The sequence below is a fragment of the Aplidium turbinatum genome, chromosome 4, assembly GCF_918807975.1.
Source record: "Aplidium turbinatum chromosome 4, kaAplTurb1.1, whole genome shotgun sequence".
Classification (NCBI taxonomy): domain Eukaryota; kingdom Metazoa; phylum Chordata; class Ascidiacea; order Aplousobranchia; family Polyclinidae; genus Aplidium; species Aplidium turbinatum.
Genome location: NC_137475.1, coordinates 41,760,508 through 41,787,406, shown reverse-complemented (window position 1 = coordinate 41,787,406; position 26,899 = coordinate 41,760,508). Strand labels below are relative to the sequence as shown.

Below are 26,899 nucleotides of genomic sequence, written 5' to 3'. Positions count from 1 at the left end.
AGCTAAAGGTATATATTATGCGTTGATTACAACAATATAACTTGAGGCTACTTTTGTAAGCACGTAAATGAATGCAACATAATTTAATCTACAAAGTTTACTCAATATGTCAAGTCATACTCTCTGAAGGTATTTTAACTCAGGCTATCGTGCCGGACTGTCAGATTACACTTGGTATTTTAAACCTTTTTATTAAGACTTAAAGCTTTAAAAACAATCTTGTTTGTTTTACCCCTTACTCCACTGCAGATACGTTTTTTTTTAATACAAATAAGTTAGTTTTTTGTTAGTATTGCATTCTGTAAAAGCACGTAAAAGCTTGTAGCCGACATATTGGCTATAAATATATTTTTTTCATTTGGTCATTAGGTATAAATTTAAAACAGGTTTTTGGTGTTTTAGTGTAAAACCATTGAACACCAAAACACTCGATAGGTTTATACAGTGAGGTAATATTATGCATGGTTATGTTAAAATAAGACAAAAAACTTACAAACTATTTTCAGATTATAAATTCAAAACTAGTCTACACGTATAGTTTAAACAACATAACAATAAGAATGCTCAAAAATGACGGTTTTCAATAAATTTTTCTGTCCATATTTTGTACAGGCTATAGCTTACCCTTTAAATTTGTCATTTTTTTTGTGTATAGTTATTTTATTTACCTATTTATATCAAAAAAACTAAAAAATAAAAGAATTCATAACTTGCTTAATAACAATCTATTTTATTTAATACTAAAGTATTATTTTATTACCGTCGTCGTTGTGTGCAGCTTGCAAGGGCATGGTTTAAACTTTGGATGTAACATTGTGTAAATGATATTACTATTATTTTTAACATATTCTGTCATACAATAGTCCGGCTACATGTGATGTTGGTTAGCGCGTGACTTCCTGAACGAAGAAGCTTCAAGATCAAGCGGCGCTGGTTCAACTCTCGGGGTGTGCGCTTGATCAACGCCTTTTAAAGATGGCTCTCCATTCAGTAGAACCTTATGGATGGAATAATTCCCCGGCAACACCACTTTAACAATAGGAAACTCCGTCAATCTCGGTAACCAGCCCTGCGTCAAATACCTCTGCAAGTATGCGAAACTACCAGGAATAACCTGCTTTGTCAGTCTGAAGATAAGGATTCAAAACCAACCAACCAACCAATGGTCCAGCCACGTGTGATGTTGCGACTTGAGCTTCAGCTGTTTTAGCCCGTGAACAATACACTCGCTAGATGACGCTAAATTCACAGTTAATGGTCCAGCCACGTGTGATGTTGCGACTTGAGCTTCAGCTGTTTTAGTCCGTAAACAATACACTCGCTAGATGACGCTAAATTCACAGTTATTGTTTGTTTATCTACTAAACAATTGGAGTGGAAAAACTAGTCTTTACAAAACACATTATAATAAAACATTATATTGAAATGACAGCTCTTATTTGCTTTGAATGTACAAATGCCCCAAGCAATAGAGCATGCAATTCTGGATTCAACGGAGGGTTAAGAAACTGTCCTTTGAATGCGGTAAGTAATTTTGTCAGCAAAACTGACATTACAGCTGTGGTGCTTAGCTTTTTGAGCGAATAACTACGTCATAAGATGGTGAAGCTAATTTATGGCTTTGTAAACCTTTTATCTAAACCAGGGGTAGTCTAAAGTGAGACCAGTACAATATTTCCCCGTCCCGCCTTGGCTTGCATTTTGTATTTAATCGCTTTTGGTGAAGAAAGCGCCAGGCAGCAGAGGAAAGATGCTTTAAAATCAACTAACAGAAAAATATCATGTTTCTCGGCAGCCGATTTGTAACAAGAATTGACAGCGATACACACACGTGTTTCGCCCATGAGGCTGGGCTTATCAGTGTGTCGATGTAACAGAAGCAAGAAGATTTCTTCGCATTAGTCGCCCCTCACTATAATCTCAAAATCGATAGTGAAATTTAGTAAACCTAGCCCACGCTAAAAAAAACTTTGGAAAACCCTGCTCAAAATTGCATCTATCCAAACTTAATTCGAATTGATAATGTTCTTTTTTTACTAGCTAAATTTTTTTGGGGCATGCGTTGTCGCTTACGAAGCGTAATCTTTTGCTTAATGTGGCTACAACTTACTATTGTACCAGAAAATATTGTAATTGATTTTTGGTGCGGTTTTTAAATATTTATCCTTGAACTGACAAAGCCTTGATGGGTTGGGTCCTGGTAGTTTTACGTACTTGTAGAGACTTTATACCACTGACGCAGGGCCGCTTACCGAGATTGGCAAAGTGAAGTTTCCTCTTGTTGTTGGCTGAGAGTTATTCCATCTACTGGGTGCCCTTAAATGGGATCAGTCCTGAAATGCGTTGCTCAAGTACACACCCCGAGATTTGAACCAGCGTCGCTTAATCTTGAGTCAAGCGCTTAAGCACTTGAGCTAGCGGGCAAAAAAAAAAGAACAATTAATGGTAAAATGTTTTTGTATACGCTTTGAAAAATTTGATGACAGCAATCTTAAGAACAGTGGGATTTTGTTATTGTATTGTAATGGCACAACGTGATTTCAGCTGGCTTGTGAAAACTTGGTACGAACACGCAATGGACGAACCTTGTACACCAAACGCTGCAAGCAGCCTGAGGCTTGCAGAAACAATATAAAACGGGTGAGAGTTTGACTTTAACTTCAAAGCTTGCAGGACTCGATTGTAAAGTTGAGTGTGGGTTATTTGGTCATAGATTAGTCATGAAACATTTGCGTATATCGTCATAAATGAAGTTATGAAGAAACGTAATCAATTGTTATCCATCAATCATCACTATTTCAGTAAAAACTTCGTGACGCACTCCAAGGTAGATGTGAACCAAGGGTGTACCTCTTTTTTTCTTCTACTTCAGTCTAACCTTCAAGCACCGGTCATGAACCTGAATACTGCAAAAATTCAGATGAACAAACGATAAAAACTTAAAGTAGAACAAAAAGTTGTGAAATTATATATAACCTTTAGCTATAGCTAAAGCTAATGTTTGCTTTTAAAATTTCCAACATGTCTTCTGTTAGAACAACAACGGTGGTCGGTGTTGCTGTTCAGGTGAAGATCTTTGCAACAGAGCAGCTCTTCCCTGCTTATCAAGTGAGGATTTTTTGTTGTGACAAAGGAAATATTTTAGGAGAGTCTATGTTTTCGTCAAAAATCTTTTTCTTTTAAATAATATGAGAAGCTTTAATTAACTTACTTCGGCAAGAATCACTGAGTTAGTTAAATTTTATAGCTAGATTAAAAGTTTGACAGTAAGATAATCATTATTAATCTGGTCGAAATGTAAGGTTCATCGCTTTTGGAAAGAGAATACGCTGGTAACTACAATTTGAGGGGGCTACCTGAATTTCTGCATTATCTGTAAAAACAAAAATTATTTTTGATTTTTTTTTTCTTTTTAAAAGTAATCATTTCCGGCGTGTGTCTAAAGGCAAGATTAGTAGTTGACAAAGTTCAATTAATTTCAACATTTTAATAAATTGAACCGATATGTTTCATTTCTTCCTTGTTGCTACTTCAGGTCAGCGATTACGGAAGAGGCAAAATCCGAAAACTTCACGAAGACCCCTTACTTGCCTTCCCCCTAAAAATCCGAGCAATGGAGGAACAACATGTGAGAGCGAACCCCTTCTGAATGGTAGATACCTACTTCAGTCGACATGTCGCTACTTCTGCAATGAAGGTAAATGCCGTTGAAACATTTCTGGTAAGTTATGAATGTATTGTTTTTCTCAAGGTTTTACTGTTAGATGCGGCAAGGTGCTTAGGCTATTGAATAATATTAATAACTGGAGTCGCAACCAAAAAAAATTGAGGCAACTTACAGTCATGTGCAACATTAGAAGATAATTTATGGTTTCCACAGGTGCACTTTAATAATTCGTGACTATGTTTCCTGTTTTTACAACCTTGTCTTTAGTAATCTGTAGTCAAGGACTGGCTAGGTGATTTAAGCCACTTCAAGCATGGAAATTGTGGTCTTGGAGATCTTGAATTTAATAAGCAGAAAAGAATTTGCTATGCAACATCAACATGCTCATATTAATTAATCAATAAAGTTGAAACATAGACCATTTAGTAATATGTAAAATACCAGGCTAGTAAACAAATAAAGATTTTTTTTGTAATCCAAATTCAAAAAAAGTGTTTCTAGAATTAGGTAAACATGTCCATGTGGTAAACGAAAGCCTTCATTTAAAATGTCTCCGCAATCAGTTTGAAAGCCACTAATACTCCCAATCACGTTTTCCCAATGTTGAGTTGAGTTTTAGTTTCAGAGATGAGTTTGAAAGACATTTCTACAAGATGTTTAGAACAGTTGTTTTACAAACTTGCAAATTGCAGGACGGTCTGGACTTTTAAGTCATTTTTATTGTGCTATCTATAGACAAAAGGATTACTGGAGCCATCCAATCAATATCGATATTTAAAATTTTGTGCTAAACAGTGGTTTAGAAGCAACCTCAAATTGACACTAACTAGGAAAAGAACACAAAACATTCCTACCTTGTGATTTTTTTGGATAATAACTCATGGGACGTTGTTTGATATCCAAAGAAATCAATAGCTTGTTAAACCAATGCACCCATAATGGTATTCGTCAAACATAGCCTGCTCCAACGCCGTAGCTACACAGCCCCTTATTATAACATCTAATCATCAGTATCTCATCACAGGTTACACTCGCGTCGGTCAGGCAATCACAACTTGCAAATATGTGGATGGAAATACTAGAGCTGCAAAATTTTCCCCTCTTCCTGCTGGTTGTCGCCGTAAGACTATTCTCAGTGTTTCAGAAGGCTATGCTGTTCAGGCCCGGATTTAGGGGGGGGGGCAGAGGGGGCAGTTGCCCCGGGCCCCCCGACTTTTAAAGGGCCTTTTGGCCTTTAAAGTTTTTTTCCTTTGCATTTTTTTTTCTTTTGGCCTTTAAAATTTCTGCAAAATGCTGTGCAGTGCTGGACTGATGCTACTGTAGACGTAGAGATGGTTTTTCGCGCCGTAGGCGCGTAAAAATGTTTTGCACTGGGGCCCCCCGATCTAAAAGTGCCCCGGGCCCCCCATTAGCTAAATCCGGCCCTGATGCTGTTGCTGATATTTGATAAATTTTCAGCATGAAATCATTATGTAGTGCCATATTTGATGTTCAACTTTGATTGTTGTTGCTAGAATTGAAATCGATTGTCATATTGTTACGCAAATAAACAAATAAATTAAAAAGATTTTTGTACGTAAAGTGAAGTAGTTATCAATTGGACAACTATCAGATGAGTTAACCAACAACCATTGCATCTGGGCAATACCAAACTTCTGGTACTTTGTGTTACTGCATTTGCATAAAGAATATGACCAACGAAAGTCTCTTATTGTTGTTGACACAAACCAACTTCCGGCGATGTCACACTGCTTGTAACTCATTGAACCAATGGTTCCAGCTATTTAAGAGTGCAAATACATTTTTAGGTCGTGCATGTCAAAGGATCAATACGATCGAGAATGGAAATGTCATTTGTTCAAAAGATAACAGGTTGGGTTCTAGCTGTGAATTTTCCTGTGAAGGTGGATACAGCCTTTATCCTTCAGATGTTGTTCAAACAGAATGCTTAAGCAACAAAAAGTGGAGCGAACCGATCCCCTGCTGTTTGGGTGAGAACAAGTGTCATAGCAAACTGATTTTTAATCTTAAACTCGTTGCTGACCTACTTTGGGGTTTGTTATGGACTATTATTAGTTGTGTTCTGGTTTGGCATGGATCTGACTAACTGAGATATTTGGATAAAAAGAGTAATCAAAAGTATTTAAATTGCTTGCGCTTTAATTGTTTGTACAAAAAACGCTTTCCAACGCTTTTGAAAATGAGATGTTAAAGCATTCTTCGCTGTTTTACAGTAGCTTACAGTGCCGCATATCCATCTTCCAAACTAAGAAGACATTGCACTAGCTAATTTAAAAATATAACACTTAGCAACACTTTGATTGACCAATGATAAAGTCAATGCCTGATACCGGTACTGAAATAGAAAATATAGTTTTGGGTGATAATTAGCTTTTTGTATCAAAGACAGGTAAGACACAATAATACAACAGATTGAGCATTATAACAATATATTTGCATATTTACAAACAGTTTTAACAGTTAAACGTTTTCAGCTGAAATTAAGCCCTGATCAGGAATCTGAAAATAATTTTGAAAATGCAACAAATTTCAAAGATTAATGAGTTACTTTAGCCTTGTTGCTTACCTAGCCAGCAAATCAGCCCGTTTTCGTATTGTAATAAGAGGTTTATGCAATATTACATGTTAATTTATGTAATATGTTTCCTCAGAAATTTGCAAACCCAATCCGATAGATTTGCTCCTTATTTTGGATTCGTCTATGAAAGAAAAAAACTGGAAATTAGTAAAGCAATTCATCATACGTTTTATCAGGTATTCATCATTCAAAAAACGGCTACTACTCTATTAAGATCGACAAAGTAAAAGTTGAAGCCTAAAAATAAAAAAAAACGGTAAGGAGTCTTGACCCCAGAAAATTTTAATAAATCGATTGAATGATTTGGTCTTTATCCTCGGGCTGGGAAAGCTTCTTGTAGAGCTTAATCCTGGCTGTTTCACATACTTGTAGAGGCTTTGAACCACTGATGCAGGCCCAGCCACCGAGATTGACAAAATGATGTTTCAGTGTGTGGTGTGTTGTGGTATAGGGGAATTAATTCATCCACTAGGTGCCGCTGAATGATGAGCAGTCCTGAAATGAGTGGTTGCTCAAGCGCACATAGAGCCGAACGTGTCGCTTAACCACTGAACTAACCGGGCGAAAAATCTAAAATTGCTTTGCTCGCTTGCTTGTGTAGGCCTACTTTTAGGTCCAACAATATTTTTTTGTTACCAAGATGCACACTTTGTATAGCCCATGACTGAATTCACAAAAACAGCACTTTTGTAAAAACAGTAGCAGAGCACTTGGTCACGTGTCCCTCAAAATGGAAAGAAAGAACATGAGATTTATTTTTTTTCGAAATTGACTCTTTCGCTTAGTCGCTTCTCTCATTCTATAGTATTTTATTAACCTAACTGAAGACCTTAAAGTGCCTCTGACAGGTAAATAAATTCGCTAAATTTACCTAAGATACCAAAAAGACGACACTAACAAACTTCCTTGACCAACAAATCGTAAAAATATCAACAGGCTACTAAGTTACACGCTTGCAAACTTTTGTTGACATCGGCGAATCTGGCACTCATTCAATTGCGAAAATAAAAACGGCAACACTGCTGTGACGTCACAGTAAGCGGGAAGGATACATTCTTTCTCTGTGATCACTTGGTAAAGTATGGTACGGCTACTGCAAAACGTGAATGTGTGGGGCTCTGCTGGTCTAAGACTCTAAAGCAGAGGTCGGCAACCTGCGGCTCCGGAGCCACATGCGGCTCTTTCAGCCCTCTGCTCTGGCTCCCGTGACTTTAAACACTGCGAGCTTGGGCAATACAAAAAAATTTTGTTGTAAATTAATAACTGCTCTAGGCTATAGTTTAAACTAGTTTTGTTGAAAATTATGACTTACAAATCCGTTTAGTATGTTTTTTTTTCACCAAGATTTAATGCTTTTATCTTGCTAAGGAAGAAACCATTTAGGACTGTTAGGAATAATGGCGGGTCCTCACGGCTTACAATGCATGTATTGTATGCGGACAGATTCTGATTTGCCCGCCCCGTCTGTGAAACGATAAAGAGCATATTGTTACGTGATTTACCGCACAATTAATGTTAGCATTATCTTATACCTGGCAGTGTCAATTCTACTGGATTAAAGGAAGAATTGATTGAAATAATACCACTAAAAGGCCAGACGCGAGGTGAAGACGTCTGTGGGGCAGTTTTAGACTGTCTCAAAACAAAAGAAATAAACACAACTCACTTGGTTTCGGTCGCTACTGATGGAGCACCAAATATGATAGGAACGCAGAAGGGGTTTGTGAGTTTACTTCGGAAGTCACTGGATAGAAAGCTGTTGACGTTTCACTGTATGTTACATCAGGAGGCATTGTGCGCTCTAATATTTCCCCGAGAGTGCAATGAAATGATGAATCTCGTCATTCGAGTATTAAACAAAATAATTGCACAAGGATTAAACCACCGACAGTTTCGTTCATTATTAGATGAACTTGATAGCACATATCCAAATCTGCGGCTACACAACAATGTCCGATGGCTGTCCCAAGGGGAGGTACTGAAAAGATTTGCTGTGAGTTTGGAACACGTAAAAACGTTTTTAAAAATCAAAGGGCTCTCTTTTCCTGAATTGGATCAGCCAGATTGGGTAGAAAAGTTGCATTTCATGGTGGATATGACATCGCACCTCAACACGTTGAACAAATGCTTGCGAGGAAAAGGTAGCACAACCCTGCAGATGCTGGAGGAGGTTTTGGCTTTTGAGCGCAAGATGACAGTGTTTGCCAGAGATTTACAAAGAGGTACACTACTTCACTTTCCCTTTCTAAAAGAGTTCAAAGAAGCACACAACCAGTTAAATTTTGTTTACTTTCAGCAAGCTGTCATCGATATGCAAACTGTGTTTCAACAACGATTCTGTGATTTTAGGAAGGAAAAAGACACGTTATCCTTTCCTATTACCCCTCTGGAAATCGATCCATTACTGCTGAATATGACTGCATTCACAGCTGTAAGTCAATCTAGTCTTGAACTTGATCTGGCCGACATAGCTGACAAGGATGTGTGGGTATCTAAGTTCCGAAGCTCAAGAGCTGACCTTGAAGATCTTGCTCGCCAGAAGGCCACACTTCGTCACAACCACAAATGGAGTGACCTTGAAAAGCTTCAAAAACCAGACAAGCTCGTGTTCGATACGTGGAATACCATACCTGACTCTTACATGAACATGAAAAAATATGCATTTGGAGTTCTGTCGATATTTGGATCAACATATTTATGCGAACAAAGTTTTTCGGTCATGAATTACTTAAAAAATGAACAACGCTCACGCCTAACAGATGAGAGCTTGCAGTCCCAGATGAAACTCAAAGTGTCATCAAGCTAATGTAGATGTGCTGTGCAGTGAAATTCAGGAGCAAATATCGCATTAGCTGGGTGAAATAAATGATTATTTGAAAATGTATGTTTTTACCCAATAATGTGCCCGTAGGTAGCCTACTAAAAAGTGTTGTGTTTAATAGTCAGGCTTTGTTTGTTGAAATTCTAGAATATTCGCATGTACAAAGCAAAAATTGAAAGAAATTCTACATGAAGTGTAGGCTATAATTACTTTTGGTTTTAGTGGCCAACTCGACAGTTACATGTTATGGCTCCGAATATGTCTTAATTTGAAGAAACTTGAGAACATTGGCTCTTTTAAGGCTAAAGGTTGCCGACCTCTGCTCTAAAGCATGTGCAAATTAAGAATTACCGAAATGAAAAAGTGAACTTATATAGGCTACTATCAGGTTTCGATCAAATAGGTTGAGTTTACTTTTATCAAACAGCATCTCAATTCAATTGAAATTGCAGTTTCATAGGGCTACAATTTTCATCCTTTTTTTTTTGTTTGTCCTAATCTGGCTATAGTCATTTGCAGCGTAACAACAGTATCTCACAAACAGTACCTTTAATTTATGGTTGAGGCAATGCCTACAAATTGCTGTTTATGTGACATTGTCAGTGACAAACACCGTGTGCTTTCTTTTCCCACTTTCCCACAAAACAAGGTAGGCTACTGAGAAGAAAATGGGCAAAGTTTTCTTCAAGTGTTCGAAAGTGGGATGGGCCACACAAAACTAGTCGTATATGTTCACTTCACTGAAGATGATTTTGTTAATACCACTCAAGTAAAAATGCCTACAGGCATGTGTTGGAGTGTATACTACAAGGTGATGCTCTCGGAAGCAACAATCGGATTGTGATGCCGTCATGCATTGTTTGGCCAATCCGAAACAATTTTCCAGATGGCCGTTACACAGGATTTCAATGGCCAACTGAAGGCACATTATGAGAGAGAGAGAGAACTTTTATTTGTTTTTGAATAGTGATGATGAATTAAATATGAATGATGATTCGTACGATTTCTTCATTTTTTACTTCAAGTATATTTTAGGTTTTGTAGGAACGTATCCAGTACAGTTTTATTAAACTGCAAAAAACAATAAATCTTCGAAAAAAGCAACCGCTTGTACCAACTCCGACCAAACTGTGAACCACCAATTACATCTAAGAAGCGTTTGTTTCATCCGTTGCTAACGACGTCCACTTAGAATGACGTAATACCACCAAAGTCGTCCCAGAGCAGTGAAATATGGAGTTTCGCCTGTGGTGGCGCTGCGGAGCAGTCGTTTAATTAAATTACGCCCTAACCAGTCGAGCTACGAGGTTAAGATTAAAAAGTTCGCTAAGTATAATTCTGCGCTAGGAAATGCTTTAAAAAGTCGCTATACTTGGGTCCAACCTGTCAGGGGCACTTTAAGCCTGTATGTTTCAACAGTAGCGTTGACAGGGTGGCCCAAAGATACTTTTAGATTCGGACCCGAGATGAGTTTAGTGGCCCGTAACCATTTCAAGGGGCATAAGAACTTAAAAAATGTATTCTTTGGATGGTTCGTTTTTCTTAAAAGATTCTTGATTTGGGACCCAAAGATCTCATTGATGCAGGTTCCAAACTATTCTCTCAACGGGCCTGTGTTTTAGCAGTGGTTTCTAGAGAAACAAATTAATTTGTTCTTTCCAAACTAAAAAATTAACCAATTTTTGAAGTACACAAATTGCTTACTTAACCACTACACTTTGAGATACAATTGCAGTATTTGTTTAAGTTGTTTTGTCAAAACTCTTTTATGTTTGTTTTCAGTAACTTGAACATCCAGCGAGATGCAGTGAACGTTGGCGTGTTTCGGTACAACTCCAAAGTGGATAAACGTTCTCAAATCTTCCTCAATGACTTTGCAAATGACAAGGACGGTTTGATGGATGCCGTTGAAAAGATGCCTCACAACGGAGAAGGTAACTAGTTTTCTACGTTAGCTGCCAATCACAAGATATCCACCCTTTAAGTTATAATGCGCTAGAGCGGCTTACTATGCTGCCAATTTTGAGATCTGTCAGCATCTTTGAAAAAAAATTGTCAACGGGACTTTAACCAGGCCCGGATTTATAGTGGGGGGCAGAGGGTGTAGTTGCTCCGGGCCCCCCATCAACTAAACCTACCCCTGACTTAAACAGCACTTTTTTGACCTTAGAAACAAGAGAAAAAGAATATTTAGAGAAAATAGCTCAAAAAGCTGGCTGGGAAAATGTTTAAAAAACGGTATTGTTTCTCATCTTGTATTGGAATCTTTGCAAACATAGCTAGATTTCAGTAAAACTGTCAAGGTCAAACTCCGGATATACTTTCTTAGTTGAAGGTTTAAGATTACCAGAATCGTTTAATTACTGAACGGTGTTGTTGTCAGCTGCACAAAACAAGTCAACTTTATTTTTCTTTTTTTTAAATCTTTTGTAGAAAAATAAAATTTTCATATTGTTTTATCATAAAGCAATTATTGTACATTGATGTTATGAAAATACAATTTTGTAATGTGCCTAAAGATTGAGAATGTTTATTTTTTTCTAACATTAAATTGGACAATATAAATTACTTTCAAAGTTTCTGTGTCAAGCTTGGACAATTATTATTTAAAGGAACTCGGACAGGCAATGCACTCAGATACGCTCGAACCACCATGTTCAATACGAGGAATGGGGATCGACCGAATGCACCAAATGTCATTTTGCTTGTCACCGAGGGAAAAGGTGAAGATGGTTCTGTTGTATTTTCCGAATCCAAAGCTTTGTGGAACCAAGGTGTTATTGTAAGATGTTATTGTATTTTCAAGATAAATTATTCGGAAACAATAGCCTAAGATGGGCTAGGTGTTTGGTTTCAAAGTTTTTGGAAAGGATTAGGCTGCCCTTTACCCAATGTCTGAAAATCAAATTGATTTCCCAAACTGTGTTGAAGCTTTATACGAAATTAAGCAATTGGTTCAGATGCCATTAACATATTGTAACATTGATGTTTTACAGTCATATGCCATTGCAGTCATGACTGGTGAAAAAAGTTTGGATTGGCTACAGCTTTCTGCAATTGCTGGCTCTGTAGACCAGATTATATTTCTTGAAAGAGGCTATGAAGAACTTCTTGAAACTTTGGCTTCTTCATTAGGCCAACCAGACTGCAAGCCTAAATCATGCCCAGGTACAGCTGCCACATTTCAATGTAGGCTATATTTTAGTAAACACACGATGCTGTAAAATCATGGCTGACTTAAAAGTTAATTTGTAAAAAAAGTGTTAAATTGCGGAAATAATTGCATTGGACGTAAAAGTAAACGATTTATTTCTTTTCAGGCACATTTCTATAAAATGGAAAGGATATTTAACTAACACATGTTTTCATCGATGACATGCATTTGCGTCGCATATTTCAAGTAATCAATACTCGGAAAGGTCACCCACAAAGTTTTTATTTAAAAAGGGAACAAATGATATTCAGTGCCTGAAGCAAAAGTATACTTACATGATGGATTGGTTAAAGAACAAGCACTCTCACACATTCGTTCCTGAAATCCATCTCGTAATGAATTTAAGGGGACACTTGGTCATGTTTCCCAAAACAAACTGATAAAGATTGCAACTTCTACTGTGGAAAATCTTGCACGTTTTCTTTGATCTATCAGTTACATTATTGAATAATCTCATACCAGTGATATAGAGTGGTTGAAACTGTGTGGGCACAGCCAAGAGGTTGCTGGCATAGCTGAATAATGTGATCCATGTTTGTACGATGCTCGAAAGGGCACCGATTCGAAACTGTTTAGAACAGGGGTGTCCAACTTTTTGGCCAAAGGGCCGCATGTGGTTTACGAATGATTGCGCCGGCCACATGAGTGTTTACTGCTAGTTTAAAATCTTGTAAACTTCTGGTTTAAAACAATATAGTTCTTAATCTTTTTTTTCATTGGGACCACTTTGATACCACCTGTAGTGTCTGTGCCTTTACATAATCTGTATTGGAAACCTGTAACGTGCTAATATATAATGACTCGTGTCTCGCTGTCGAGTATTCTTTGTTCCGTCACGCAAATACAAGTGCTATCGGAGGCAAGTTAAATCTGAACTATAAAATTGCATAAAGCAGGCTAGGCAGACATTAAATTCAGATCTCGTACTTTCTTCTAGAACAACTGAAACATAATCGTCCCCTACAATTCAGAATATTGTGTAAAAGCCCGCTAAAAAGCATGTTTCTAATTTTATTTGATAACAAATCCTAAGAATTCAGCATCCACAAACTCCCTGGGAACAGGTCGCGCCGCCAGTGGTAGTTGGTGATGGCAAATTAATATCAACCCTAACCCTAACCTAATTTAGGATGGCAAATTGATAATCCCCAGTTAAGAATTCCTAGCTTAGAAACACGTGGCTCTGTGTTTGAAATTTAGTGACACGCCTGAAGTGGGCATAATCGTTGGCTTTCTTGCCTTCCATCTACTTGAACTACTCGTTTAACGCATCAGTCTATTTACGGCATAAAAATAGCTACAGGATGTTGAGATGCTTTACGTACATTATTTGCAATACAGGTGAGAGAAACTTAATAGCATAGTACTATTTCTTATGTAACTACTGTTGCTTTGGCAAGTGACAAAGCGACCCCAAACAATTTCTGTAAATTCTGTAACTGAATGTTGTTTACGATACAGTACCCGCTATTTGTTCAGCGGCGAGATCGCAAAACCGTAAGAAAATATCGTTTTCTGAGTTATGAAACTTTTTTGCATCTTTGTGTTTTTTGCTTTTTAAGCATCCGGTAGAGAACTGCACCGATACAGGCCTCAGAATCCCCGATGTAAGAACTTTCGTGATTACCTATTTTTTGCCTGCGAGCTGTAACTGATTGCCTCCGAGTCCGACCAACTGACTGTTTGTCGGTCCTTGCAGACATTGAGTCAGCTGCACTACGACGGCAGCATGCTGTCCTTTTCCCAAGCTTTAAAGCCCGGCCATCTGCTACATGCAACCACACTGGAAAAACCTCCAAGCAACGGTTAAAATCAAGAAAGCCATTTGTACGCGCTGCATATACGACCTTCTGGTAGCCTCGAGTGGACAGAGAAGTAAACAATGCTAGCATGAGGCGTATAGTGTGAACAATGGTCAAGTAGCATATCTTCACTGCATCAAGTGTTCGAACCTTTGTCTAAAAACCAGCTGGGTCATGGCGTCTCTGAACTTACGTCATCAAGGTTCCATCATAAATACCATAACCGCTTGCTCACTGTTGTTGAAACATATGGTGGAGACACCTTGCGTTGGTGCTTGGCAGAGAGTGCTGCCTCTGAGTGTGGTGAAATGCAGACGGCAGCCCACATAATAATCAAAGATTGCCTGCTGTACGGACCATCTCATGGTATGGAAAGCCTAATCTCCATTGACGATGATACCAGGCAGTGGCTAACCGACGGATGATATTAGCGACAACACGAGAGAAGAAGACCTAAGCTTTTGGCTGTAGCGGTGTAGCCTACATATATACATTATGTATACTTGTTATTATATGTATACTATATTAATTCTTGCTACGAAAGCTTACGTGTTCTGATCTGTGGAGTGAGTCGTGCTAAAACTGAACGCTACCCTGCATTGAACGCGGTTAATTTAACTTGCGGCTAACGAACGGTTCCACCGGTAAAGCTATGTGTTGTGTAACCTGCAGATCGCTGGAGCAGATCAAGTTTAATAACAAATCAAAAGGCAAGATTTAAATCAGCTGATTGCAGTCATTAAGTAAATAACCTTAGAATTATCATAATTGACTGGTAGGGCATTTGTTTTTTGCGATATTTTCCGAAAATGATCATGTATTCGGCTCATACTACGGCTAATCCTCGAGTTAGGTATGAACTACCTGTTCTGTGAAATAAACAATTATAAATATACCCAGAACTACCACACCGGTCAATTAACCGGTAAGTGGAAATATTGGATCAAATATCCTTGTACATATCGAATAATCAAACTTATTTGACAAAAGCTCTGGCATAAGAATGGTTTTCAATCGCAATCAAATAATTTGTTTCGGAAACACATGCAAGTAACGTTTTCCTTATCTGCTTATCTACCGGTCAATTGACCGATGTGGTTTTTGTAAATATCACGTTTCAGTAGTTTTGGTGTTTTAGTTTTTGTTAACTCATACTACTATATTTGATAAAACTACCATTCAACGTTTTATAGGCAGAGAAAACTTTTTCTCGAACCGTTGAAAATTTCATAATCAGATCACCGCTTCAAATCTACAGGTAAATCTGCATCAGGTATTGCAGAATGCAAAAAATACAGTGTTGCAGAACGCGTTCTCGAATATTAAATTCTCATCAGTGCAACTTATACGTTTGTGGACGTAAGATTTCCATTAGATTTCCATCACTCATTGAAGCGGTGATCTGATCATGACATTTTCAACGGTTCGAGAAAAAGTTTCCTCTGCCTATAAAACGTTGAATGGTAGTTTTATCAAATATTTCCTGAAACTTCCTTGGTTTCGTATTATACTACTATATCGAATAACCAAACTCATTTGATATCAGCTCTATCATTAGCACTGTTACCAATTACAAACGGAATAATTTGTCTCGGGTACATTTGCAAATAGAGCTATCCTTATCTATCTACATATCAATTGACCGGTGTGGTCGTTCAGCTGGTTCATAGGTAAAACTGTACTTTGTTAAAGTGTCTACAAGTCAAAACATCTCATCTGCTGCAGAGACCTGCAGATTAAAGATTTGCCACCGGTAAGCGGTACTTTTTTCAATCGAAAGTTTTATTAGAGGTCGATTGCGTAATCATCTGGTAGCAAGGCACTGGCTCATTGCATGCACAACCAGTGACGTAGGCTACACAAGAGTGGCGTTGTTTGGTTTAGACCAGTGGTTCCCAACCTTTTTGTCTTGGTGACCCCTTTAAAAATTTTCGTAGATACCGCGACTCCCACTTATATTCTTTCTAAAATGCAAGTATACTATTAACAAATAATACAACAAAAGGCAGCACTAAAAATGTTTTACTTGCATTTAATGACAAATCAATGCATAGGACGCCTGAATTACAGCCACATTTGCCTGATGAAAGTTTCCAGTAGCGTCAAGCCGTTGCCGCTTGAGACCAGCTTCATGGCGTTTAAAAATTAATGCATCATTTTTAGCATGTTGAGGTTGTTTGGTTTCTAATTGGCGTTTCAATTTTGATGGTTTCAATGATTCTGCGCTAAGAACAACGTTGCAGAGAACACACTGTGGCTTCTCAACACCACTGGTCAATAAAGAAGTAAAGCCAAGATTAATGTACGGTACTCTTCAACATATTTTCGTTTTTTCTTTATCGAACGATGCTTTCTTTAACTATTTTTTAGCAATCTCGAGTATTGACTGATCTCTGTCGTCTAATATACAAGGGTACTTCGTTAATAGAGTTTCAATTTACACTTTTACAGCGAATAGTCCTACACAGCAGTATGCGTCCAGTGTGATGTAATAAACGTGACTGCAGGACCGACAGTCACGCTTATTACATCACAGTGGAGCATACTGATGCAATAATGTGTGCTACAAGCAATCCGAATGAAGTGACTAGCGGATCTCGTCCTACTTACATTCACTTTTGTTGTTGCATAAGCAACAGCTCTGCGACCCCCAGGTTGGGAACCACTGGTTTAGACCCTATCTAATGTGCAGGATATATTATTTTTAATATCTCAATATTGATTACAGTATATTTATCATGGCTGCTTTGAATAGGTTGTATCATGGCCACCTAAAGATACGGCCTGATTTGTCACATTTTGCAGAAATTTCCAGGTTTTTCTAACTTTGAGCGAACGTTAAAATAATTTTTTCTAAAAAATAGATTTTTACGCTTTCTTTATTCTTTTTCCCAGATGACACATTAGGTTTTAACATCCTCACATGTTGAAAAACAAAGAAAATTTGATTTTGTAGATTTTAGTCAGACTGTTAATTTTCAAAAACAGTCTGATTTTGCGTTTTTCAACTTACTTTTTCACATTTGCTACTGCTTCCCCAAGGCAACAAAAAAGTTTTATGTCATTAGGAAACTGCAAAAAGTAAAAATATCTCAAAAAATGTCAGTTAAGCACTAGTAGTAGCTGTAATCAAAATCTGCAAAATGTGACAAATCAGGCCGCATCTCCAGGTGGCCATGGTATGTTGGTATTACGAATGTATTTTAGTGGTGATGTTGCTAAAATGTATGATGGAACAAAAATGTAAAAACGTAACCTAGCTTGGCTGGAACATAAATTTTTAAATGTTTGGAACACAGTAGCAATCTAGAGGAGTTGTTGGAAATAAAACTAGGTTGCTGTCAACCCATGTGGGTAAACTGTGTGTTTAATCAGACTGTTGGTTGATGACAAATGCAGTTACTTGAAATGAACCCAAAGACCAGCGTGCTTAGTCATTACAGAACCTCCAGCAAGAACCCTTGGAGCAGTTACCTGTTTTAATTATTGTAGTTTAAAATTGCAGTGCATTTGGTTTGAAACCGAAGCACCACAATCACTTCGAGGTTTTGATGCATGATGCAACGAATTGGTGGCACAATTTTCCCTCGCAGGAAGGTCCCTTGTTGGCGTTTAAATAAAAAATACGGTGGAAATCATCTTTCGATTGATGACAAAATAAATTGAAAAAAAAAACTGTTGTGAAAATATTTTGAATTAATTCTTCATAAATAACACTGGTCAACACACATTTTGGTGCCAAACAAGTTTTAACGGTTTTGGAGTATTTTGATGCCGTTGAATCCGAAAATGACCTTGGTTTTTACGAGTTGGCTCTAATTTCTGAGATATTTCATGGTTTTGTTCCAAAAAAGTGGGTCATTCCATATCTAAACAGAAAATATAATATGATACCTCTCAGATGTTGCTGAAAATTTGTCATACTATGCCTTAGGCTACCAAACGAAAGAATCCTAAGTTTTAGATCAATATCTTAAACGGATTTGTCATGGAGGCCATTTAAACTTCAGGCGCTACCCTCGTTTTTGACTTGGGGTGGGGGTAGCGAATAGCAATTTCAGCCATTTTCAGAGCCCCATAACTTTTATTGTAATTGTGGTAAAAGACTCAAAATTGCTGTGCTAGTTCATTATAAACTATACTACAGAAATCAATAACAAAAAAACAACACCTCGTGATGGATAGGTGTTAGGTGGGTCATCAAAATCCTGTTTTTTGGCCTGTCTAAGTGTTTTTTTTTTAATTTTCAAATGCTTCTACTACCCAAACCAATCAAAATATTTCTCTAAAACCTAATTATTTGTAATATTTGGAAACTTTTCTTCTGCCAACTTGAATTTGGGAGTTGTGGTGCCATTAACAGAGATCTTATGGGGGTCTGAAAACTCTATCAGGCAGAAATTTATACCAGACAAACACATACATTTATTCTTTCATTTCATGAAATAAAATCTTTGTTGATCAACGTTCACTATAAATTTTATATCTTTAAAATGTAACATTTTGGTAATTTTTAGTAAATAATCTCAAGTCCGTAATGTAGGTCAATTCAACAATGATTTATTATTAATACAGTGAAAATAAGTAGGTACTATGCTTAGTGATCATTAACATGGGAATGCTGACACTGTTGACCATTAATTTATGTTCAAAATGATGCTTTCACCTCTTCACCTCAGATCACCTTACAGGGGTTTCGTTGTCATCCTGTTGTGCTGATAGACACTCAATTTGTATTACGTTTATTTTCAATTATGTTTATTTTAAATTATTTTCAATTATCGTTTATTTTCAATTATCGACACTCAATTAGCTTACGTTTATTTTATGTTATGTTGCCGCTCACTATTTTGTCTCATGACCACACTCCCGCAGAATTATGACAGATTGCTACCACCTTTTGTGTTTGTTCGTCAGTTGTTGCTTGTACGCAGGTCAGTGCAGTTTTATTGAATTTCAGTCAGTTATTATTAACATTTCACGAATAATTTTGTTTTGTTTAGATGAATTAAGATATTTTCCTGAAGAGGGCAGAAAGTTTTGCCGAAAACGTTTGAAATTATGTATCTATTTCATTTCTGTATTAATTTTGAATTATGCAATTCAATGTTATTAAGTTGTTATCGATTGTCTGTCTATGGTTTTTAAAAAGTACCTCTCTACCAAAGCTATACAATTTGTATGTACTTTTTGTTTGTTTATAGCCAGCAAAACAATAAACTGAACTGAACTCACCCATGAAAAAGTACCCACCTGCAATCAATGAGCTATGGTGTGGAAACAAAATTGTAGGAAAATGATCAAGTCGTGTTCTAAAATTAAATTGTTTTCAGTTTGCACTATAATTCTGCATTATGTAAAATGCATAGCTCAAATCAGCTTATCTATCATCTATTGACTAAGAAACTGTGGAAGTAGTGTTAGAACATTTTCATAATCTTTTTGGTTAAGTTTGTATTTTCTAGCGCTCAATCCGTAGGTTTTAGAGAAATATTTTGATTGGTTTGGGTGGTAGAAGCATTTGAAAATTGAAAAAATCACTTATACGGGGCAAAAAAACAGGATTTTGATGACCCACCTATCACTTATGCATCAAGAGATGTTGTGTGTTACTATTGAATTGTGTAGTATAGTTTATGATGAACTAGCACAGCAATTTTTAGTCTTCTACCACAATTACAATAAAAGTTATGGGGCTCTGAAAATGGCTGAAATTGCTATTCGCTACACTCCCCTCCCCAAGTCAAAAACGAGGGTAGCGCCAGAAATTCGAATGGCCGCCATGGAAAAGCCGTTTAAGATATTGATCTGAAACTTAGGATTCTTTCGTTTGGTAGCCTAAGGCAGGGCTTTCCAAACTTTTTTGCTCGTGACCCCTTTTAATCTCCAAAAAATTTTTCGCGACCCCTTAAGATTAAAATGACGAACAGTGCAAAATATACATTTGTGATATTTATTGAAAGGCTTAGATCAAACCAAAACCAATTTACAGGCACTCAATTCACTTTGTTTTTATTTATTTCTGACCATCACAACAAAGCCTATGGGTACTGGGTAGCCTACTAGAAACAAAACAAAAAAGCAGACACATTTATTCAGTGTGATGGATGTGACTGCCTTTTGCTACAAAGCAAGTCCACCCGTGGCTCAATGTTAGAGCTGGTCTCAAGACGGTTTCAATGTTGCGTAGGTTGGAACGGTAGGCGAAGTGAGAACATTTCAGATAAATGATTTTGAAATTTTGATTTCCAGATGTTCAATTTTTTTTTATGAACGCATCAATTTTAGATTTCAACACAAAATAGCTTACTGATGTTTTCTCCTAGGAGGGACAAATTAAATTCGTTTAGTTTTTCAAGCAAATCTGACGTTTGACATAATTTCAAAAGCTAGAATCTAGAAAACTTTACAGCATAGCACGCACTGCGGCTTTTCTTCTCCAACTTCTCCTCCCGCTAATATATCTTTTAAGTTTGGTTTGGAAAATAAGTTGCCTGAAAATTTTTACTTTCCACAATCTTTTTTTCTTCGGCATCGTGTTAATTTTTTTGAAAGATGCTTCGCGGTCCCAGAAAATTGTCTCGCGGACCCCAAAAGGACCCCGGACCCCAGTTTGAGAACCACTCTATTGCGAAAATTGTGGACCAAGACTGAATTTTATTCTGTTGGAAAAGTCACGATTTCGGTTTTCAACGTTAATTGGCTAGCCATTTTAAAGCTTCGACTATTGAAAGCCACCTCACTTCACGATGTGGTAAAGGAGTTTTTAACTCCGATTCAATTTCACCTCCTAAATTTTCAAAAATACGGGCAGCCTATTGAGTGCACGACTCTCAATAAAGTTAATAACTGTCACTGCATCTCGCACAGAAGTGTTAATATGCAGTACCTTGTGCAAATTGGTATACTTTCTGCGACCCCTGAAGTTCGTTACGCGACCCCTTGGGGGTTGCGACCCCCCAGTTTGGGAAGCTCTGGCCTAAGGGATAGTATGACAACTTTTCAGCAAAATCTGAGAGGTGCCATATACAAGATATCTTCATATTGTCTGTCTTGATATGGAATGACCCACCTTTTAGAGCAAAACCATAAAATATGTCAAAAATTAGAGCCAATTCAAAGAAACCGATGTTATTTTCGGATTCAGTGGCCAAAAATCTCCCAGAAACCGTTAAAATATCTTCGGCACTCGGAAAAAAGTTTTTTTTTTTTTTTTTTGGCCAGTGTAATACTTCAAGTTTATGGCAACTATGGCTTCTTACAAACATCCTATTCGTGATATTGTGAAAGTACCGATAGTTTATAGAAAATCGTAAACACAAACATCCTGGTTAAATTTCATGGCTTAAATAGAGGGCCGTGAAATGCATTTCATCACAAATTTTTTCAACTGAGTAAACAGATCTCTTACTTCTAATCAGAAGAAACTACAAAATGAAGGTGGTTTTATGCGTAACCTTGGTCGCCTTTTTCTTCATGACAACTGAAGGTATTTAATCTACTTACTGTAGGCCAACACTAAATATTATTAGAGTATTTCAAATGAAGTATGTTATTATTGGCATATCTTTAATTTTTAACTGCAAAGATTAAAGTACCTTGGCATTGTCATATTGTTACGAATATAAACCATATTGTTACGAAAACATCATATTAAATAACAGCCTCATTCAATTTTCAAAACATCATATTGTTACGAAAATAAACAAATCAAATAAGAAGATTTTTGTACGTAAAGTGGAGTAGTTATCAAGAGAGATCGGACAACTGTCAGATGAGCTAACCAATAACCATTGCATCTGGACCACACCAAACTTTTTGTGGTTTTTGTTACTGCATTTGCATAAAGAATGTGACCAACGAAGGTCTCTTATTGTTGTTGGCACAAACCCAGTACAAACCAACTTCCGGCGATGTCACACTGCTTGCAACTCATTGAAGCAGTGGTTCCAGCTGCTTAAGAGTGCAAATACATTTTTAGGTAGTTCATGTCAAAGTATCAAGATCGAGAATGGATTTATCACTTGCTCAAAAGATGACAGGTTGGGTTCTAACTGTGAATTTTCCTGTGAAGATGGATACAGCCTTTATCCTTCAGATGTTGTTCAAACAGAATGCTTAAGCAACAGAAAGTGGAGCGAACCGATCCCCTGCTGTTTGGGTGAGAACAAATTTTATAGCAAATTGATTTTTAATCTTAAGCTCGTTGTTGGCCTCTGGGGCTTGTTATGGACAATTAGTTGTGTTCTGGTTTGGCATGGATCTGACTAACTGAGATATTTGGATAAAAAGAGTCATCAAAAGTATTTAAATTGCTTGCGATTTAATTGTTGGTACAAAAAACACTTTCCACACTTTTGAAAATGAGATGTTAAAGCATTCTTTGCTGTTTTACAGTAGCTTACAGTGTCGCATATCCATCTTCCAAACTAAGAAGACATTGCACTAGCTAATTTAAAAATATAAAACTTAGCAACACTTTGATTGACAAATGATAAAGTCAATGCCTGATACGGAAATAGAAAATATAGTTTTATGAGAGAGTTTGCTTTTTGTATCAAATACAGGCAAGACACAACAATACAACAAGGTTGAGCATTATAACAATATATTTTACATATTTACAAACAGTTTTAACAATCGAACGCTTTCGGCTGAAAGTAAGCCCTTATCAGGAATATAAAAATATTTTTGAAAATGCAATAAATTTCAAATGTTAATGAGTTACTTTAGCTTTGTTGCTTACCTAGCCAGCAAATCATCCCCTTTTCGTATTGTAAAAAGAGGTTTATTTTCTGACTAGGTAATCTACCGTGCAATATTACATGTTAATTTATATAATAAGTTTCCTCAGAAATTTGCAAACCCAATCCAATAGATTTGCTCCTTATTTTGGATTCGTCTATGAAAGAAAAAAACTGGAAATTAGTAAAGCAGTTCAGCACAAGGCTTATCAGGTACATATTCAAAAACGGCTACTACTCAGTTAAGATCGACAACGTAAATATTAAAGTCCAAAAATAAAGCAGTGTGGCAAGGAGTCTTGCCCCCAGAAAATTTTAATAAATTGATTGAATGATTTGGTCTTTATCTTCGGGCTGGGAAAGCTTCTTGCAGAGCTTAATCCTGGCTGTTTCACATACTTGTAGAAGCTTTGAACCACTGATGCAGGCCCAGCCACCGAGATTGACAAAATGAAGTTTCAGCTTGTATTGAAGTGTTGTGATATAGGAGAATTATTTCTTTCACCATGTGCCGCTGAATAGAGAGTAGTCCTGAAATGAGTTGCTCAAGCGCACATCCCGAGAGCCGAACGTGTCGCTTGATCTTAAGCAGTGCGCTTAACCACTGAGCTAACCAAATCTAAACTTGCTTTGCTCGCTTTTTTGTGTACTTTTAAGTCCAACAATATTTTTTGTTACCAAGATGCACACTTTGTATAGCCAATGATTGAATTCATCAAAACAGAACTTTTGTATAAACAGTAGCAGAGCACTTGGACGCGTGTCCCTCAAAATGGAAAGAACATGAAATTTCCTTTTTTTTTTGAAATTGTCTCTTTCGCTGAGTCGCTTCTCTCCTTCAATAGTATTTCATTAACCTAACTGATGACCTTAAGCCTGTATGTTTCAAAGGTAGCGTTGACGGGGGGTCCAAAGGTGACAGGAGGTTCAAAGGTACTTTTAGATTCGGCCCGGGATGACTTTAGGGGTCCGTGACCATTTCAAGGGGCCTACGAACTTAAAAAAATGTATTCTTTGGATAGTGCGTTTTTCTTAAAAGTTTCTTGATTTGGGACCCAAAGATCTCATTGATACAGATCCCAAACTATTGTCTCAACGGGCCTGTGTTTTAGCAGTGATTTCTAGAGAAAAAAAATAATTTGTTCTTTCCAAACTAAAAAATTGACCAATTTTTTGAAGTAAATAAATTGCTTACTCAACCACTATACTTTGAGATACAGTTGCAGTAATTGTTTAAGTTGTTTTGTCAAACCTCTTTTATGTTTGTTTTTAGTAACTTGAACATCCAGCGAGATGCAGTGAACGTTGGCGTGTTTCGGTATAACTCCAAAGTGGACAAACGTTCTCGAATCTTCCTCAATGACTTTGCGGATGACAAGGAGGGTTTGATGGATGCTGTTGAAAAGATGCCTCACAACGGAGAAGGTGATCAATTTTCCACATTAACTTCCAATCACAAGATATTCATCCCTTCTCAGATTGCTTCAGAATGGCTTACTACGCCGCCAGTTTTGGGGTCTGTCAAGTTGCTTTATGTTTGAAACAAAAAAATCTGTCAACGGTACTTTAACAGCACTTTGTTGACCATGGAAACAAAAGTAAAAGAAAGCTAAGAAAAAATAGCTCAAAACGCTAGCTAGGAATATGTAACAGCAGCATTGTTTCTCATTTTGAATTGGAGTCTCTGCAAACAGAGCTAGATTTCAGCAAAACTTTCAAGATTATGCTCCCAATCACTTATACTTTCTTAGTTCAAGGTTTAAGATTACCGGAATCGTTTAATTATTAAACAGCGTTAAGTTGTCAGCTGCACAAAACAAGTCAACTTTATTTTTTGAAAAATCTTTTGTGCAAAAATAAACTTTCTATTTTGTTTTAGCATAAAACAAATATTGTACATTGATGTTATGAAAATATAATTTTGTAATGTGTCTAAAAATTAAGAATGTTTATTTTTTCTAACATTGAATCGGACAATATAAATTACTTTCAAAGTTTTTGGTCAAGCTTGGACAATTATTATTTGAAGGAACTCGGACAGGCAATGCACTCAGATACGCTCGAACCACCATGTTCAATACGAGGAATGGGGATCGACCGTATGCACCAAATGTCATTTTGCTTGTCACCGAGGGAAAAGCTGAAGATGGTCCTGTTGTATTTTCCGAATCCAAAGCTTTGTGGAGTCAAGGTTTTATTGTAAGATGTTATTGTATTTTCAAGATAAATTATTCGGAAACAATAGTCTAAGATGGGCTAAATTTTTGCTTTCAAAGTTTTAGGAAGGGATTAGGCTACCCATTACCCAATGTCTGAAAATCAAGTTGATTTCCCAAACTTTGTTGAAGCTTTATACGAAAGCAATTGGTTCAGATGTCATTAGCATATTGTAACATTGATGTTTTGCAGTCTTATGCCATTGCAGTCAGGACTGGTGAAAAAAGTTTGGATTGGCTACAGCTTTCTGCAATTGCTGGTTCTGTAGACCAGATTATAATTCTTGAAAGAGGTTATGAAGAACTTCCTGAAACTTTGGCTTCTTCATTAGGCCAACCAGACTGCAAGCCTAAATCATGCCCAGGTAGGCTACAGCTACCACACTTCAATGATTACTTTAGTACAGGCACGATGCTGTAAAATCATGGCTGACTTAAAAGTTAGCTCAGTGGTTACGCGCTCAGCTCAAGATCACGCGGCGCAAGTTCGACTCTTGGGGTTTGCGCTTGAGCAACGCATTTCAGGACTGTTCTCCATTCAGCGGCACCTAGTGAATGGAATAATTCCCTGGCAACAATATTTCAACAAACGGAAAACTTCACTCTGCCAATCTCGGTAACCGGCCATGCGTCAAAAACCTTTACAAGTATGCGAAACTACCAGGAATAACCAATCAAGGCTTTGTCAGTCCGAGGATAAAGATTCAAAACCAACCAAACCAACCAACCAACCAAAGTTAATTTGTAAAAAAAGTGTTAAATAGCAGAAATAATTGCATTGGACGTAAAGTAAACTATTTATTTCTTTTCAGGAACATTTCTATAAAATGGAAAGGATATTTAACGAACACATGTTTTCATCGATGACATGCATTTGCGTGGCATATTTCAAGTAATCAATACTTGGAAAGGTCACCCACAAACCTTTTTATTTAAAAAAGGGACAAATGATATTCAGTGCCTGAAGCAAAAGTATACTTACATAATGAATTGGTTAAAGAACAAGCACTCTCACGCTTAGAAAACTTTGGAAGTTCGTTCCTGAAATCCATTTCGTAATGAATTTAAGGGGACACTTGGTCATGTTCCTCAAACAAACTGATAAAGATTGCAATTTCTACTGTGGAAAATCTTACACGTTTTCTTTGATCTATCAGCTACATTATTAAATCATCTTATACCAGTGATATAGAGTGGTTATAACTGTGTGGGCACAGCCAAAAGATTGGTGGCATAGCCGTAGAATGAGATCCATGTTTGTACGATGCTCGAAAGTGCACCGATTCGATACCGTTTAGAACAGAGGTGTCCAACTTTTTCTTCCAAAGCGCCACATGCGGTTTACGAATAATTGCGTGGGGCACACGAGTGTTTACTGCTAATTTAAAATCTTGTAAACTTCTGGTTTAGAAGAATAATTCTTAACATTTTCCTCATTGGCACCACTTTGATACCACTTGTAGTGTCTCTGTGTCTGTGCATTTACATAATCTGTATTGGAGACCCGTAACGTGCTAGTATTTGATGACTCGTGTCTCGCTGTCGAGAAGTCTTTGTCCGCCGTTCAAAAACAAGTGCTATGGAAAGCCAGTTAAATCTGAACTAAGTTATAAAATTGTGTAAAGCAGGCTAAATGCAGACACAAAAACCAGATCTTGCACCTTCTAGAAATCTAGAACAACTGAAACATAATTGTCGCTTACAATTCATAATATTGTGTAAAAGCCCACTAAAAAAGCATAGTTTCTAATTTTATTTGATAACAAATTCTAAGGGTTCAGCATCCACAAACTCCTTGTGAACAGGTCGCGCACCCCGTGTGCAGTGGCGTAGGAG

At 37.1% G+C, this 26,899-nt stretch overlaps 2 protein-coding genes across 3 annotated transcripts; both read left to right on the top strand.

Annotated features, from left to right (window-relative positions):
* Positions 1-1,425: 1,425 nt before the first annotated feature.
* On the top strand, positions 1,426-12,766 carry LOC145769186 (collagen alpha-1(XII) chain-like). Its single transcript, XM_082580776.1, has 11 exons — positions 1,426-1,524; positions 2,545-2,640; positions 3,036-3,108; positions 3,536-3,697; positions 4,692-4,787; positions 5,476-5,658; positions 6,340-6,442; positions 10,870-11,021; positions 11,700-11,869; positions 12,084-12,255; positions 12,408-12,766. The coding sequence occupies exons 1-11, from the start codon at positions 1,426-1,428 to the stop codon at positions 12,419-12,421; spliced, it is 1,320 nt and encodes a 439-aa protein (XP_082436902.1). The 3' UTR covers positions 12,422-12,766.
* Positions 12,767-21,506: 8,740 nt separating this feature from the next.
* Positions 21,507-26,243, top strand: LOC145769659 (matrilin-1-like). 2 transcript variants are annotated; one of them, XM_082581327.1, is made up of 7 exons: positions 21,507-21,592; positions 22,085-22,264; positions 22,982-23,060; positions 24,121-24,272; positions 24,877-25,046; positions 25,257-25,428; positions 25,876-26,243. In XM_082581327.1, the coding sequence occupies exons 1-7, from the start codon at positions 21,538-21,540 to the stop codon at positions 25,887-25,889; spliced, it is 822 nt and encodes a 273-aa protein (XP_082437453.1). In that variant the 5' UTR covers positions 21,507-21,537; the 3' UTR covers positions 25,890-26,243. The 2 variants fall into 2 exon arrangements, with proteins under 2 accessions (XP_082437453.1, XP_082437452.1); XM_082581326.1 differs by having other exon boundaries at positions 22,958-23,060.
* Positions 26,244-26,899: the final 656 nt, after the last annotated feature.

Coding starts and splice junctions, on each gene's coding strand:
- LOC145769186 (XM_082580776.1), top strand. CDS start 1,426: ATGACAGCTCTTATTTGCTTTGAATGTACAAATGCCCCAAGCAATAGA. Junction 2,641..3,035: donor GCAGAAACAATATAAAACGG/GTGAGAGTTTGA, acceptor GTCTTCTGTTAG/AACAACAACGGTGGTCGGTG. Junction 11,870..12,083: donor TGTGGAACCAAGGTGTTATT/GTAAGATGTTAT, acceptor GATGTTTTACAG/TCATATGCCATTGCAGTCAT.
- LOC145769659 (XM_082581326.1), top strand. CDS start 21,538: ATGAAGGTGGTTTTATGCGTAACCTTGGTCGCCTTTTTCTTCATGACA. Junction 23,061..24,120: donor TTCAGCACAAGGCTTATCAG/GTACATATTCAA, acceptor GTTTGTTTTTAG/TAACTTGAACATCCAGCGAG. Junction 25,047..25,256: donor TGTGGAGTCAAGGTTTTATT/GTAAGATGTTAT, acceptor GATGTTTTGCAG/TCTTATGCCATTGCAGTCAG.